General features: G+C 42.7%; 1 protein-coding gene across 1 annotated transcript in view; it reads left to right on the top strand.

The window, feature by feature from the left end:
* The first annotated feature begins 370 nt into the window (after positions 1-370).
* Positions 371-14,731, top strand: part of BICC1 (BicC family RNA binding protein 1) — a 677,586-nt gene continuing 663,225 nt past the window's right edge. Inside the window, exon 1 of the mRNA XM_029609769.1 lies at positions 371-979. Coding sequence (XP_029465629.1) covers positions 787-979 — 193 coding nt within the window. The 5' untranslated portion in view covers positions 371-786. The remainder of the gene's footprint in view (positions 980-14,731) is intronic.

Here is a 14,731-nt window from a genome sequence, read left to right as displayed (position 1 = left end):
CCCTCTAGCCACAACATTTTTGTGATATGCACATTTTATCGCAGCAAATGTATTTCCTTGGGCACAATGGCTGTGAATGAGTTAACAATGTGTTTATTGGATGCCACTGGAAGTAAGTCAAAGCAGTTAGCGTACACAGATTTCAAAATTCCAACACGAAAACATGACACAACGCTACTAAACATATGAGACATTTTAAAGGGGTAAGAAAATGTCCAGAAAACTGTTCTCAATATGTTTTTTGTTGTTGTTGTTTTTTTTTTTTAATTACACGTAAACGAATTGTTACAAAGCTGACATTTTCAAGTTTTTCTTGAAAGGGATAGTCTATTACCAAAACAACTTCGCTCGCTTCGGCCAACAACAACCGGCGCCGAGAGAGGGGTGAACGCGGGGCCGGCGCTGACCAATCAGCGCGCGGGGCTGCTGTTCGGCGTGTGCGCGGGGTGGGGGCGCCGGAGGCCCGCGGACACCAACGAGAGACAAGAGAGAGAGAGAGAGCGAGCGCGCGAGTGACCGACTGACTCGCGTCAAGGGACAACGAGAGACTGACACGCGGCAAAGTCTGAAATTGAGGGAGCGGGCGCGTGACATATTTCCCCAGGCGGAGGGGGGTTGAGCTAGAGTGAGAGACGCAGAGGCGGCGGCGGCTGGGCTGAAATGAGCTGCGGTCTCTGAGCGCTTCTACGGTGGGGAAGACGTTTGCTTTGGTCTCGGCGTGTGAGTGAGTGAGTGAGGAGTGGGGGCGGCGGTTGGAGTGGGCTCAGTGTGCGGGACACACGCACCATGGCGGCTCTGTGCGACACTCTCGGCGGATACCTGCAGCAGTCGGACCCGGGCTCCAACAGCGAGCGCAGCACTGACTCGCCTCTGCCGGGCTCCGAGGACGACTCCAGCAATCCTGCGGCGCCCCAGGACCCGGAATGGACCGAGGAGAGGTTCCGAGTGGACAGGAAAAAGCTTGAAGCCATGTTGCAAGGTAAAAGTTTATGGACTGGGCGGGGGTGGATGGTACACGAAAAGTTTCATTGTTATGGAAAAACTAAGCTGCGCGGGGATCCGTGTAACGGCGCCCCAGCGGCTCAAGTAAAAGAAGAAGTCGGGATCGTTATTTCTCCTCCTCCTCCTCCCCCCCCCCCTTAATTCCTGGAGGGGAGAGTGCTGCCCTCCCACCCCCCTCTGCGTTGCCTTCCCACCCCCAGTCCCGCTTCTCTGCGGTGCTCTGACTCTGGGGGGTGGGGGGGAATGACAGCCCGAGAGGTGAGGGGAGGGGGCCGTTGCCGTGAGAGGGGTAGAGCTCCGCCGCCTAGGCGGGGACCGACCCTTGCTCCCCTCACCCTGGGGAGGGGGAATAGCGCTGCAAGGTAGAAGATGTGCGCGGATGGCTCGGGGTTTGCAGTGTCAGTGATGCAGGATGAGGAATTGCGGCCATAGGTGGCTGCCAGACTCTAGCAAGAGAGAGAGAGAGAGAGTGTGTGTGTGTGATGGGGAGGGTGGGAAGTCTCCTTATCCCAAATCTGAAGAACTTCCTGTATTGCGACCTCCTCAACCCGCTTCCAAGTTGTGCTTTTATTTTTTTTCCAACATTCATCTGGTTGGTGATGCTGAAACTGGCGTTCACAATTTCGACAGCAGCTGAAACGAACCCAAGAATTTCCTATGTCCGTGTTGGGAGTGTTGGAGGCTCGCTGAGTTGGGAGCGCCTGGCTCTCTTAGCTGTTTATGAACATAACGTGTTCGTTTCTTAGTCGCCAAGCAGTGATTTACCCATCTGTACATGCTGAAAGTATACATTTTTTTTTCTTTTTGTCAAAACATTTTTTTCCAATTTTAATCCGGCCTAGAAAACTTCTGTTTTCCCCACAATACTAGATTTAAAACTGCATTTCTAAATTCAAATGTTTTGGAGTTCTTAGCATGTGAATTATGTTTCTTGATGCTTTTAGACTCCAATGAAAATATACGGGGATACATTCAGTTGGTTTTAGTATATTAAGTCTTAGCAAATCAGGCCCTTTTCTCCCATTCTGTGTCTGAGAAAAATGCTTAGTAAATGGAGGCCCTAAGTTATTTTTGCTATTATGATGGTATTTATTTTCAAACGTTTAAGATGAGCATTTTGATTTTTAGACTTTTGGTTTAACAATGGGCCTGATTCATTAAGCTGTCTTTCCATAAACCACAGAATGGGGAAAAAAGCCTCAGTGAATCAGGTCCAGTGCATTTCATATTAACTGTTTGTCAGGAATGGATTTAAAAGGGTGATCCTGGAGTATGGAAAGTGGGTGACATCCTCCCTCCCCTCCCCTAAGTGCTGTAGCAGTACCCTTTTGAAGTGGACTGCTGGAGCAGGCTGCTCTTTGGCATAGTTGCACTTCTCTTTGGCCTGGATATCTGGTATCTTCAAAATTTGGTGTCCTAAGAAGTTGCCTTTGCCTAAAGCTTGGCCTACTTTTTGTGGTAGTAATATGAAGTAGGATACATAAAGCTCTCAGGCTTGGGAGACATTTTTATTCCATCAAGTACTTTGTGCAATATATTAACCTCTTAAAATCCCTAAACATCTGTTGCATTTCTAGATGCTTTATAAAGCTGTGTGCGAAAAGGGAAGTACTGGAGCCTAGAACTCTATTTTAAAATAGAGTACTGGTTTCCACCTTGCCCTACCCCATGTGTAATAGCTCCTACTAACTGACATTCTTCTACATTGGGCTACATTGTCAATAAAATATAAGAGAGGGGACAGTGGAACAATGTGGTCAGATTGGCAACTAGCACCTGATAGTCAGTCTGATCTAAAACAAGTGCTCTGTATGTTTCCGACTTTGTAGATCTATTCAAAAAAAGAGCGCTCCAGTGTTGAGCATCCGTTCTCCTAATGCGCACGCCCAGCCACCTCTCCTGGATGTGTGATCGAATATTTAAATGAAGGGTCTTGCTAAAAAGGAAACTCTAGGGAGAAATGTGTGCCCCTAGCGCCTCCTTGGCAGAGGTGGCTGTCATCGGGTTAGGAAAATGGATGCTTAATTTTTACGAGCATCAGTTTTCCTGACCTGTGCATAACCACTGGTTATGAAAATGGATGCTCGTCAATTGAGCATCCCTTTTCCTAACCTGACCGCGGCAAACTTAAAAAAAAAAAAACTATTTTTTTTAAATATTCTCTTCCTTTTTGTTTTTCAGACTTCTTATCACAACAAGGATGTATAAAAAGCAGTATTTTTCTATTTTTCTGTACTCTTTTTGGGCTGCTCTGGGCAGGCATTAATTTCTGAGGGTAAAAATGTCAGTTGCACATTTTTTTTTTTTTTTTGAATCGGGGGAGAATAGCTATTACTCATCAACATGCATTTGCATGTGATGAGCGCAATTCGTTTTGTGGGGGTTGCATGCATGTTTTGGATGCACTATTACCCTTATAAGGGGCTGTGGACACGCGTCAAAAAACCCATGTCTGATCACTGGTTAAACAGTGCGCTCGGCTGAGCAGGCTGTATTGCATCAGCTTGTTTGTGTATTATATTATAAAATGTTGATTGTGTGTAGGGACCTTCATTTTTGTTTTTTATTTTTCCTGGGAATTTATTAGGGCTGTTTGACAAGAACAGAAATAGGAGAAAACCAGTTGGGGGGGGGGGGGAAAGACTCATTTACCTGGAAAAATATCTGAATTTATTTGGACAGAAGCCAGGACATTACAACAATATTAAGCAGATTCTCTTACCCTTTATTCATTCTTACCAGCAGTGGCTTCAGGAGTTTGCTCTTTCCTTTAGCAATATGCTTGAGGCTCCCAAGTGCTGCAGCACTGCACTTCTATTTTTGTGCAGGGCCAAGGAGCCTGGTGGGAAGTGCTTCTGGTGAACAGGGCCTGTTTCAAATGCATTTACAACACCAGAGCTCAGACAATTTGGCTTCCGGGGGGTGAGGAGGCAGCATTTGAAACATGGAATGGGCAGCACTGGAAGGTGAGTGCTTTCATTGGTGATGATGAGATGCAGGACTTAAAACACAGTATACTCTGAGGCCCCCACTGGCTTCCAGTACTGGCTGGAGGCCTTGAAACCCTGCATCTACAGCTCTGGGTGATCTTTCTAATCAGCCTAAAATTAGGGTGAATATCAGTTTAAACCAACTTCAGAAAAATCCAGGAGTTTATGGGCAAAAATCTGTTTAAACTGAAAATGAAGGACCCTAATTATGTGGTAATAGTAGCGAGAGGGTTTTGGTAGGAAAACTGCTGCACTGATGGGTTAAAACGTTATGAGGCATTTCTGGAAAATCTTTTGTTTTGGATTTAAAAGTTGATGGGCTGATCTGGTGACTTGGTATCATCTTTTTTTTTTTTTTCTTTTGCTCCCCAGTTGAACTAGGAACGCTACAGAGGTAGCACTCGCAGCCCCTTGAGTGGAGGGGAGTGAGTTCGTTTTTACTGTTGTGTAATGGTAACATTTAGTGGCTGGATTTAAGTTCATGATTACAGGGAGCCTCAAGCATGGCTGAGGACTGTTGGTCAATACAGTGACTGGAGTAAACTAAACTGGGAGGGGATATAAAATAAGGGGGGGGGAAAACCCTCAGGCAGATGGGAATGAAAGCTCATGATGTCAGATTCCAGCCCTAGTTCAGCTAAAATCAGTAAGCCGAAAGGAGCTGGAGAAAGTGTGCATATATTGAAAAGTATGGGGGGGGCAGATGGGAAGGAATATTGGTGCTCCCTGAAAGTCTGAACTAACACTTCTACTGTCGATTTGACTGACTTTTTTTTGTTTGTGTACACAGGTACTGGACTGTATTGATAGGAAAAGGGAATCTGTTGTAAAATATAAAGAGGGTGAAAAATAATAAAAGGTGCAAAAGTGTGGTATTGAGGAGAGATGCATGCACATTTTACTGTCCTAATATTGATTTGGGCTATATAGGGCTTTTCTGTTCATTAAAGATGAAGGAAATTTGTCGTCAGTAGTGTGATGGTTTTTCACTGTTTCTTCAGGAGTTGAGTTTGAATTAGTAGAATCAAGATAGTTTGTTTCAAGATGAGCAACTTGAAATCATGTTGCTTTGATGGATGTGAGAAGTTACAAAAGGCTTTAAATGTTATCTGCTAGCTTCTAGTAGGCTTGGTTGATCATAAAAATAGAATTCGAGTCTGCTCCTGCTCTTTTTTTAGATTGTTGAACAAGCGCTTTTCAGTGAAAAAAACTTTAACCTGTAGCTGAAGAAGTGAAGATGCTAACTTCTTCTCTTCTTTCTGGCTGTATTATCTTTGCAGGCTTATATGTCTTAAATGATAAACGAACATTGTTCAACCACGTGCATTAGAGTAGATTATCCATAACAGTGGCTGCAGGTAGAACATTGGCAAATGATTGAAGCTAGAAGAAGCCCAACAATTACATGACATTTTAGGTTTATCACACTCAAAAAGACCCAGGATGACTTACAATATCATAAATACAATCCTACTGCCAAGTTCATTTTCCAGGTTAATAATGTAGAGGCTAGCAAGAGCAGCCCCCCTTTTTTTCCTCCCAAAGCAAATATTGCAAAAATATTTTTACTACTTTGTAGAAAGTAGACATGTTCTTACCTGTGTTCACTGTAATAAACATGGTGTAGTTTGGGACTACATGGAAAACTATTGCTTCTTGGATTGAAAATTATGTATAATGCTTTTAAGTTTGGTGAATAATAAACCCAGTTCCAGATAATGGTAACATTCTGCTGGTAAGATGTAAAATTAGATTGATCATGTTTTAATGATGCATTTCATTAGATGGCCTCTATTCTTTGACTATCCAGTACAAGGTTAGAAGTTATATATGTAATCAAATTTTCTTTAACTTTTTTTTCATTGTAATCTCCAATGTTTAAGTACTAACCAGATTAGTAACCTGGGCTGGTGAAAAGATATGAATTGGTGATTGCAGCATTTGGAATTTGTTCAATGGTATTCTCTCTGCTGGGGGTAAGTTAATCTTTAATAGGTTAATATTTTTACTAGAACAGAAACCTTTTGTGAAAAAGTTGAAAAGCATGTACTTATGTTACATACTGTAACAGTTGAATCTTTTGAGTACTTTGTTAAAAAACAAACAAACAACAAAACAAAACTTGAATGAATCTAGCACTTTTGAATACACAGTCTATTCCCCTTTATGTTAAAAATACATTTGTGCCAACTCATGCCATACTTATGCCACATCAATTACGTTTTTGCAAATCCAGATTTTGAGGAATATATGCCAAGGGGTTGGTTTCAAGTTTTCTGCCATGCTATGTTTGTGGGAGGATCACTCTGTGCTGGTTTGCCGGAATGTAATTCAATAATGGTAATGCAGGAACAACAGTATTTTTCCCTTTACTTCTGTGAATGCTGTCATGCAACAGATAGCAGTGAAGCAAGTAACAGCATTTATCAAGCAAGTTGACTGAATGTAGAATTCAGAAATACTGTCTATAGTAATGCTACACTTTAGCATTCTTAATTGTTTTGCTCTTCTTGATCTGTCTGGTTTTTTTTGCTTTTCATTTTCTTTTTAATTGTTGCTTTTCTTTACTCTCTCCATCCTCCAGAGATCCATCCTTCCTGCGTTATCCCACTTCTAAGCACTCTACTTCTCTTGCTTTCATGCCCTTATCTTTATCCCATGTCCTATGGCTTCCAAGCACATTTATTTCCCCTCCTTGCTTCTAAGAATTCCAACCTTTCACCTCTTTCTACATAAATACCTACCTACTTTACTTCTCACTCTGATACCCCATCCAGTTTTTTTCCCATGGGCAAAGCAACAAGGCTCCAGGAATTGCAGCTGCTGTAATTTCCACTGGCCTGAGCTCTACTTGTGATAGTTCTGTTGGACTCCAGGCCCCAAAGTTAATGCACCCATGTGATCTGGTATCTGAGCCTGTGCATTCATTTAAAATGAAACTCCAAAACGTGACTAGTATGGCTAATTAGTTTCATTTGGGAGGCCCTGAAATGAATCGGTGGATCCATAAATGAAACAAATCTTATTTGTTTCGTTTTAAACAAATGATTTGGGCTTAGGTCTAGGCCCAAAGCAGGGGCCATGGCCTATCCCTGAGCGTGATGCCGGGGCTTTGCTTAGGGCATAAGCCGATGCCCAAGCAGGGGCTGTGCCTAGGCCTGAGCATGATGCAGGGGTCTCAGAGGCACAGGCAGACACTGGGGCATCAGCTGAGACCCCCAAAAATTAAACAAAAAAAAAAGCTTGTCTATTGGGTATCCAATGAAGGTTGGGTCCTGACACTGGGGCCTTTTTTTTTTTTTTTTTGTTTTTCCTTTGGCACTTGCAAGCCGAATGACCCTGCTCGGGTAACACTGGAGTTAATTAACTCCAGTGCATTCACCCCAGCATATGACAGTGTCGGGACCCGGCCATGAGTAGCTTGAGGTCGCGGTGACCTACTGAACCCTCAGCCTATGCAAGGCCAAAGCTGGTGGACCAGGGGGAGTGAGAATCCGGGCCCTGGCATTTTTGTGGGCGGGATGCCCTGTGAGGCCTCTTTTGTTTTTGGCTGTATTTTCATTTTCTCATAAAATGAAAATGAATCAAACTATCCACAAAATGAAGAAAAAAAAAAACTTCCTGAAAGAACCGAAAATGAAAACATTTTTTCTGCTGCACATTCCTAATAAAATCATGAAAGATGTGGCAAAAATGCATGTTCACTGTGCTTCATAATATAAGAACTAGGAGGTACATGAAACAGTTGACATGTTTAAAATTAGTACATGCCTAACTCTCACTATCATAGGATACTGTGGAGGCAAGTAGTTTTAACTTTAAAAAAAAAAGATAGGCGCTCGACTGTGAAATACTGCTTTCAAGGTTGTTACCCTAAACTTGGGGTATCTCTAAACCATGATGGCTGGAAATTTCGAGGGTGTGATAGCCCTTAGACTTCAGTGTTCATGTGCCTGGTTTCTTATAAACCCTAAGCACCTGCTACAGTTAGAGACAATGGACTTTTTGGACTGAGTGTTGCACCTCTTATGTTCTTAGAAATTAAAGTGTTAAAAGAAATTTCAGAATTAACCTACTTACCAAAATACAGTATATCTAGACTGACTTAAATCATCCAAAGTACCTTGAACAAAAACCTTTTTTATAGCTTAACTTGTATAAATTACAAGTTAGTTATAGTAGTACATGTTTTTATTCATAGAATACAAAGGACATGGATTGTTTCTTTAGCCTCTAGTATTAACTAAATTGTAGCCATCAAAACCTTTTATCTTTGGAGGGAAATGATACATATTGAGCTATTCAGAACTGAAGGATTTAACTGAAAATGTTGACTAATGTCCTTACATAGAATTATTTTGATCTGATTTGTTGATGCATTTTTAATAAAAATGAGTGTATCCCTAGAGATGGTTTAGAATAGGGTGACCACCTAGAAGCAGATTGAAATAGTTTAAAACCAGAATTAGTTTGTGTTTAGAAACTCTTAGAATTTTCTGAAACATGAGTTTGAAAAAACAAGATTCACTCACCTGTTACCTGGAGTTAAATAATTTTCTAAAGTTTTAAAATGAGTGTAAGGTCAAACAAAACATGGTGTTTAATTTATTGGTGTGATATATGTATTTTAGCATCAAGACAGCAGGGTTAGAGAAACATTTTGGTGGTAGGTCACTGGGCTTCACTGTCATGCATCTTGTAGTGTGCTGTGTTCTCAATAAGGTGCTAGTGACTAAGAAAAGGGAGGTGGGGATTTTAGGGAATAATGTGGGATGCAGGGTTAGGCATGAACTGAGGGACTATTCAGTTGGCTTATCTGGGTTGAACTAGATGTGAGTTGTTAAAGCAAGTGCAGAGTCTGCTAATCTCTGGCTCTATCATGACAGTTTTATTCCTTTTTATATTTATATTGGAATCATTCTGAAAAGCAATTCTTGCAAATACATTTCTATTTTTTTTCATGGTTAGGTCCAATTTTTTTTTAATTCTAATAAAATGTGAAAAATCTCATGCAATATTTTATTTCATGGGGAAAGGACTTTTTTTGTTTTGTTTTGGTTTTTAATATATATGGATAGTCCAAGTTTTATACCTCCATGTTACTTTTGTGGTTTAAAAATCATATTGAGAGACACATTGACCAGGGTGGCCTATCTGACAAAAAATGCTGTTGATCCATAATGACTTATCTTGATGGGTAGTTTGGTTGGCTTTAAGATTTTGGCAAATGCTTAAGAAATTTATTACCAGTCTTCCCACAGCTGCAACTTCTTTCTGAACTCTTGATGGAAGGAAACCACTCTCTCTGAAAAAGGCTGGTTCTCTTCACCCTCCCTCTTGTTTTCCCTGATTGGTTCTTTGCCTGGGGACTTACACTCCATCACAATCTTGAAGCAAACCACCTGGAGGCTTAGGGCTTGCCCCATTTGTTCACAACTCTCAATGAAAATGGAGTTAGCTCATCTTAAAGCTGAACTAGCTACAATAAAAATGGAATTAGCAACTACCAAGGAAGCCTCACTCACTTTACAGCATTCAGGAATGTTTCCCCCACTACCGCAGAAGATTCACAAACCTAGAAAGAAAGGGTTTACAGTTGGCTCAGGTAGGAAAAGACCAGTTACCCAAAGACACCCATTCTTCACAATAGTGCTGCCCAAATGCCCTCTTCCACTTGCACAGAGCATCCAGAAACCCAAGAATAAATGAATTACAGTGGGTTCTGGTAGGATGAGACTTGTGATGCAGAGATACCCACTTTCTCAAGTGACACAAGTACAAAATTAATTCTCTGTATTTTTAAATGAAGAAGCTCTAGTAATGGATACTATATGGGATCAGAAAGGAAAGAAGAAACCCAATGCATGCAAAAATGCCATAACAACCAAAAACCATATGAAGAAGCTCATTGTGCTAGGAGAATCAGTCATCAGAGGCACTGATTTAGGAATGCTTCTCAAGAGGAACACTATAGTTAAATGCCTTTCAGGATCCTCGGCTAGTAGGAATATGCTAATCAGAATGCAAAAAATGAAGAAAGTGAGAACTCTGAAGTTGTCCTGATCACCCATCTTGGAACCAGTGACTTTGCTTGAAACAACATCCAAGCTGCACAGAGATTTCCTAATTCTGGGGAAGCAGATTAGGCACATGGTGAAGACTATTGCCTTTTCAGAAGTGTTACCTGTTCATGGAAAGGGGAAGGATAGGCTAAGCCATATAAATCTCAATGCATGACTCAAAACCTGGTGTAAGGAAGAATGTTTTGGATATATTGGGGGCTGGGGCCATGTATGGAACAGTAAGAGGCTCTGTCAAAGATGGCTTACAATCTGTCTGGCAGGAAAAAATTCCCAAGTGAAAAATTCAAATCATATACCAAAGGCATTTAAATTAGAGGACAGGGGTGGCAAAAGGAAGTATAAACATTACACCAGACATCTCCTCCAAGAAGTAGGTGAAGAAATTTAATAAAAACCATCTGAATAGGGCAAAAAAGATGTCCAAGGATTGAAGCTGGCATGCTATGAGCACAAATGCCCGTATTCTGGGCAATAAATTCTCAGACCTGCAGGCTCTAATGGTGGAAGCGGATTTAGATATTACTGTGAGACATGGTTCACGGAGTCTCATGATTGTGATATGGTCATCCTTGGCTATAACTTGTTTAGGAAGGGCAGTCTACAGAAAAGGTGGAGTAGCTCTTTGTCAGAAACAATATCCAAAAAGATGTAACTTTAACCCCAATTATAAGTTGTAAAAAATTGTGATATCTGTTACAAGAATATTTTTTTAAAAATAAGTGGTAGTTTCATATATTGATCACACAAAAAGCACTACCAATGTAGTTGCTTTTCTGGTTCAGTTTTGTTTTATAATCATTAACTAACCACTTTCCACCCAATTTATGACAAACACCACTTATTTTTTTTTTAAAGAATATTTTTTTCAAATAATGCTTGTGAAAGAAGACTTTCTTAAAAACATATTCAGTGATCATAATCTTAGTCCACTCAGGTCTCACGCTTTCCCGGATCACTAATGTTCTATTTAAAAAAAAGTCAATGCCTTAAACAGATAATCATATTGTGCACACCCATATGGATTCAACTATTCATTCAGGATTGGAGAAGGGAATACACTGAAAATGTTTGTTGCGAAATGTACAATTATACTATTGAAGGTGATGAATGGATAGAACCAGTAACCGGCTATTGGGTCAAACGAAGATTCAATACCGATTGCACATCTAAAGATATTGGGGCGGATTTTAAAACCCCTGCGCGCGCCTATTTTGCATAGGTCGCCAGCACGCGTAAAGCCCCGGGACGTGCGTAAGTCCCGGGGCTATCGAAACGGGGAGGGAGGGGGCGTGTCCGGGGCGTTCCTGAAACGACGCGGCGGTTTGGGGGCGTGCCGTGGCGTTTCAGGGGCGGGCCCGGGGGTGTGGTGCTGGCCCAGGGGCGTGGTCGAGGCCTCCGGACCTCGCCCCCTGGACCGGAGGACGGAGCGGGGCTGCCGGTGACGCGCGCAAAGTTACGCCTGCTGAAAGCAGGCGTAACTTTGCCGACAAAGGTAAGGGGGGGGGGTTTAGATAGGGGTGGGGGGAGGGCGAAGAAAAGTTCCCTCCGAGGCCGCTCCGAAATCGGAGCGGCCTCAGAGGGAACAGGCAGGCCGCGCTGGGCTCGGCGTGCGCAGGTCGCACAAATGTGCACCCCCTTGCGCGCTGACCCCGGATTTTATAAGATACGCGCCGACCCCGGATTTTATAAAATCCGGTGGCGCGAACAAAAGTACCAGCGCGCGTATTGTTTAAAAATCCGCCCCATTACGTTTTAAATTGCCCTGCTTGAAAATCTGTGGGGCGAACTAACTGACAGATCAGGGTACGGTTGCTTTAACACAGATTGCATATTCACACACGGAACTTGTCAGCTCCTATTGCTAACCATTTTATTGAGGAGCATTGTTTTGATCATTTACGGTGGACGATTATAGATCAGGTTAACCATACAATTGGAGGAAGAAACGACGCAGCATGCTTGAATTATCAGGAGCAACTTTGGATTTATAAATTAAACACAGTAATGAGGAACTTGATTGGTCATCATTGTATTATGGGCAAGAGCTCACCTTCCATTGGTTTGACTTACACGTTTACTTTTAAATAGTATTACGTTTAGGAAGGTGATAATGTCCACGCTAGACAGCATTTTGGAACCGGAGCTTGTAACAGTGATGTACATCATTCCCCTGATGAAGGAATTTATTTTCGAAATGTGGCTGTCGGGAGATGTTATGAGCTAAGTAAAGGTTTATTAGTTTAAGGCATTGACTTTTTGAAATATAACAGTGATCTGGGAAAGCGTGAGACCTGAGTGGACTAAGATTATGATCACTGAATATTTTTTTAGGAAGGTTTTCTTTCACAAGCATATTTGAAAAAAATATTCTAAAAAAAAAGGTGGTTGTCATAAATTGGGTGGAAGATGGTTAGTTAATGATTTTAAAACAAAATTGAACCATAAGAACATGCCATACTGGGTCAGACCAAGGGTCCATCAAGCCCAGCATCCTGTTTCCAACAGTGGCCAATCCAGGCCATAAGAACCTGGCAAGTACCCAAAAACTAAGTCTATTCCATGTTACTGTTGCTAGTAATAGCGGTGGTTATTATCAAAGTCAACTTAATTAATAGCAGGTAATGGACTTCTCCTCCAAGAACTTATCCAATCCTTTTTTAAACACAGCTATACTAACTGCACTAACCACATCATCTGGCAACAAATTCCAGAGTTTAATTGTGTGTTGAGTGAAAAAGAACTTTCTCAGATTAGTTTTAAATGTGCCACATGCTAACTTCATGGAGTGCCCCCTAGTCTTTCTATTATCCGAAAGAGTAAATAACAGATTCACATCTACCTGTTCTAGACCTCTCATAATTTTAAACACCTCTATCATATCCCCCCTCAGCTGTCTCTTCTCCAAGCTGAAAAGTCCTAACCTCTTTAGTCTTTCCTCATAGGGGAGCTGTTCCATTCCCTTTATCATTTTGGTCGCCCTTCTCTGTACCTTCTCCATCACAATTATATCTTTTTTTGAGATGCGGCGACCAGAATTGTACACAATATTCAAGGTGCGGTCTCACCATGGAGCGATACAGAGGCATTGACATTTTCTGTTTTATTCACCATTCCCTTTCTAATAATTCCCAACATTCTGTTTGCTTTTTTGACTGCCGCAGCACACTGAACTGACGATTTCAATGTGTTATCCACTATGATGCCTAGATTTTTCTTGGGTAGTAGCACCTAATATAGAACCTAACACACAGGCCTATCCTGTAAAGTGCGGCCGCGTTTACCCTGCTCCTAAGCCGCTTTTAACTCACGTTCCGGCCGCGTTAGCCCTTCCTGCGATCCCGAATCCCCTTTAACCTACTCCTACCGCGTCCTAAATTCCCCGGGTAACCCCTTCCGCCCGCGGCATGTATATTGCATGCAAACGAGCGAATTAGCTCGATATTGCATGCAAACGAGCCAATTAGCTATTCCCCTAGCATCCCGTAACCCGCGCCCCGACTAACGCTACCTTTCCCTGCTGTTTTGTCGCGCGTTTAACCTGCAAACTTACCGCCTACCCTGACCCAGGCGGTAGAGGCATGGGTAAGGGTAGGTGGCAAGCTTTCCCCCAGCCCCCGCTCACCTGCCCTGGCCGCGATCATGGGTGCCGGTCTCCGTGGCAGCCCCAGTCCTCTCCCCTCCTCCCGAAGCCAAAAAAAAAAACTTTTTTTTTTTTTTTTGGCTTCGGGAGGAGGGGAGCGTCTTGAGCGGCCAATTGCACGCTTTCCCCGTGCAGGCAGCCATCTTGTCGGGAGGAGCTAAGGCAGGCCAGATCGTGTTCCTGCTCATGGCTGGCTGCAAAAAAGTAAGTTTTTTGCCGGCGTCCGGGCTGGGGGAAAGCTTCACCATTGCTAGTGTCCCCCCTCCTCCCGGAGCAAGGCGGCTTTTCCGCCCTGCTCCGAGAGGAGGGGGGACACTGAAAAGTCGTTTCGCCGTTGTTTCTGCGCTGTCGCCGCCGTTGCTTCCTGATATCTGTCATTTCAAATGACATTTGAAATGACAGATACCAGCGCACCCAGGATCCTGTATAGGCGCTCTATCCAGTATCCTGGGTTGCGCGGGCCTAAGGCTTTTCGGACGCGGCTTACATTTACATATAATTAGGCTTCAGGATCGAGCGGTAGGTGAGCTGCACTGTGCGGGCGGTAACCGCGGGTGCCGTAGGCACTAACGCAGCTCTTCCTACCGCTCGGTACTGGATAGGCCTGACAGTGTAACTATAGCATGGGTTATTTTTCCCTATATGCATCACCTTGCACTTGTCCACATTAAACTTTATCTGCCGTTTTGATGCCCAATTTTCCAGTCTCACAAGGTCTTCCTGCAATTTATCGCAATCTGCTTGTGATTTAACTACTCTGAACAATTTTCTATCAACTGCAAATTTGATTATCTCACTCGTCGTATTTCTTTCCAGATAATTTATAAATATATTGAAAAGTAAGGGTCCCAATATAGATCCCTGAGGCACTCCACTGCCCACACCCTTCCACTGAGAAAATTGTCCATTTAATCCTACTCTGTTTCCTGTCTTTTAGCCAGTTTGAAATCCACGAAAGGACATCACCACCTACCCCATGACTTATTTTTCCTAGAAACCTCTCATGAGGAACTTGA

Source organism: Rhinatrema bivittatum, chromosome 7 (assembly GCF_901001135.1).
Source record: "Rhinatrema bivittatum chromosome 7, aRhiBiv1.1, whole genome shotgun sequence".
Classification (NCBI taxonomy): domain Eukaryota; kingdom Metazoa; phylum Chordata; class Amphibia; order Gymnophiona; family Rhinatrematidae; genus Rhinatrema; species Rhinatrema bivittatum.
Note: the sequence above shows the minus strand (reverse complement) of the source record. Positions and strands in the feature narration are given on the sequence as shown.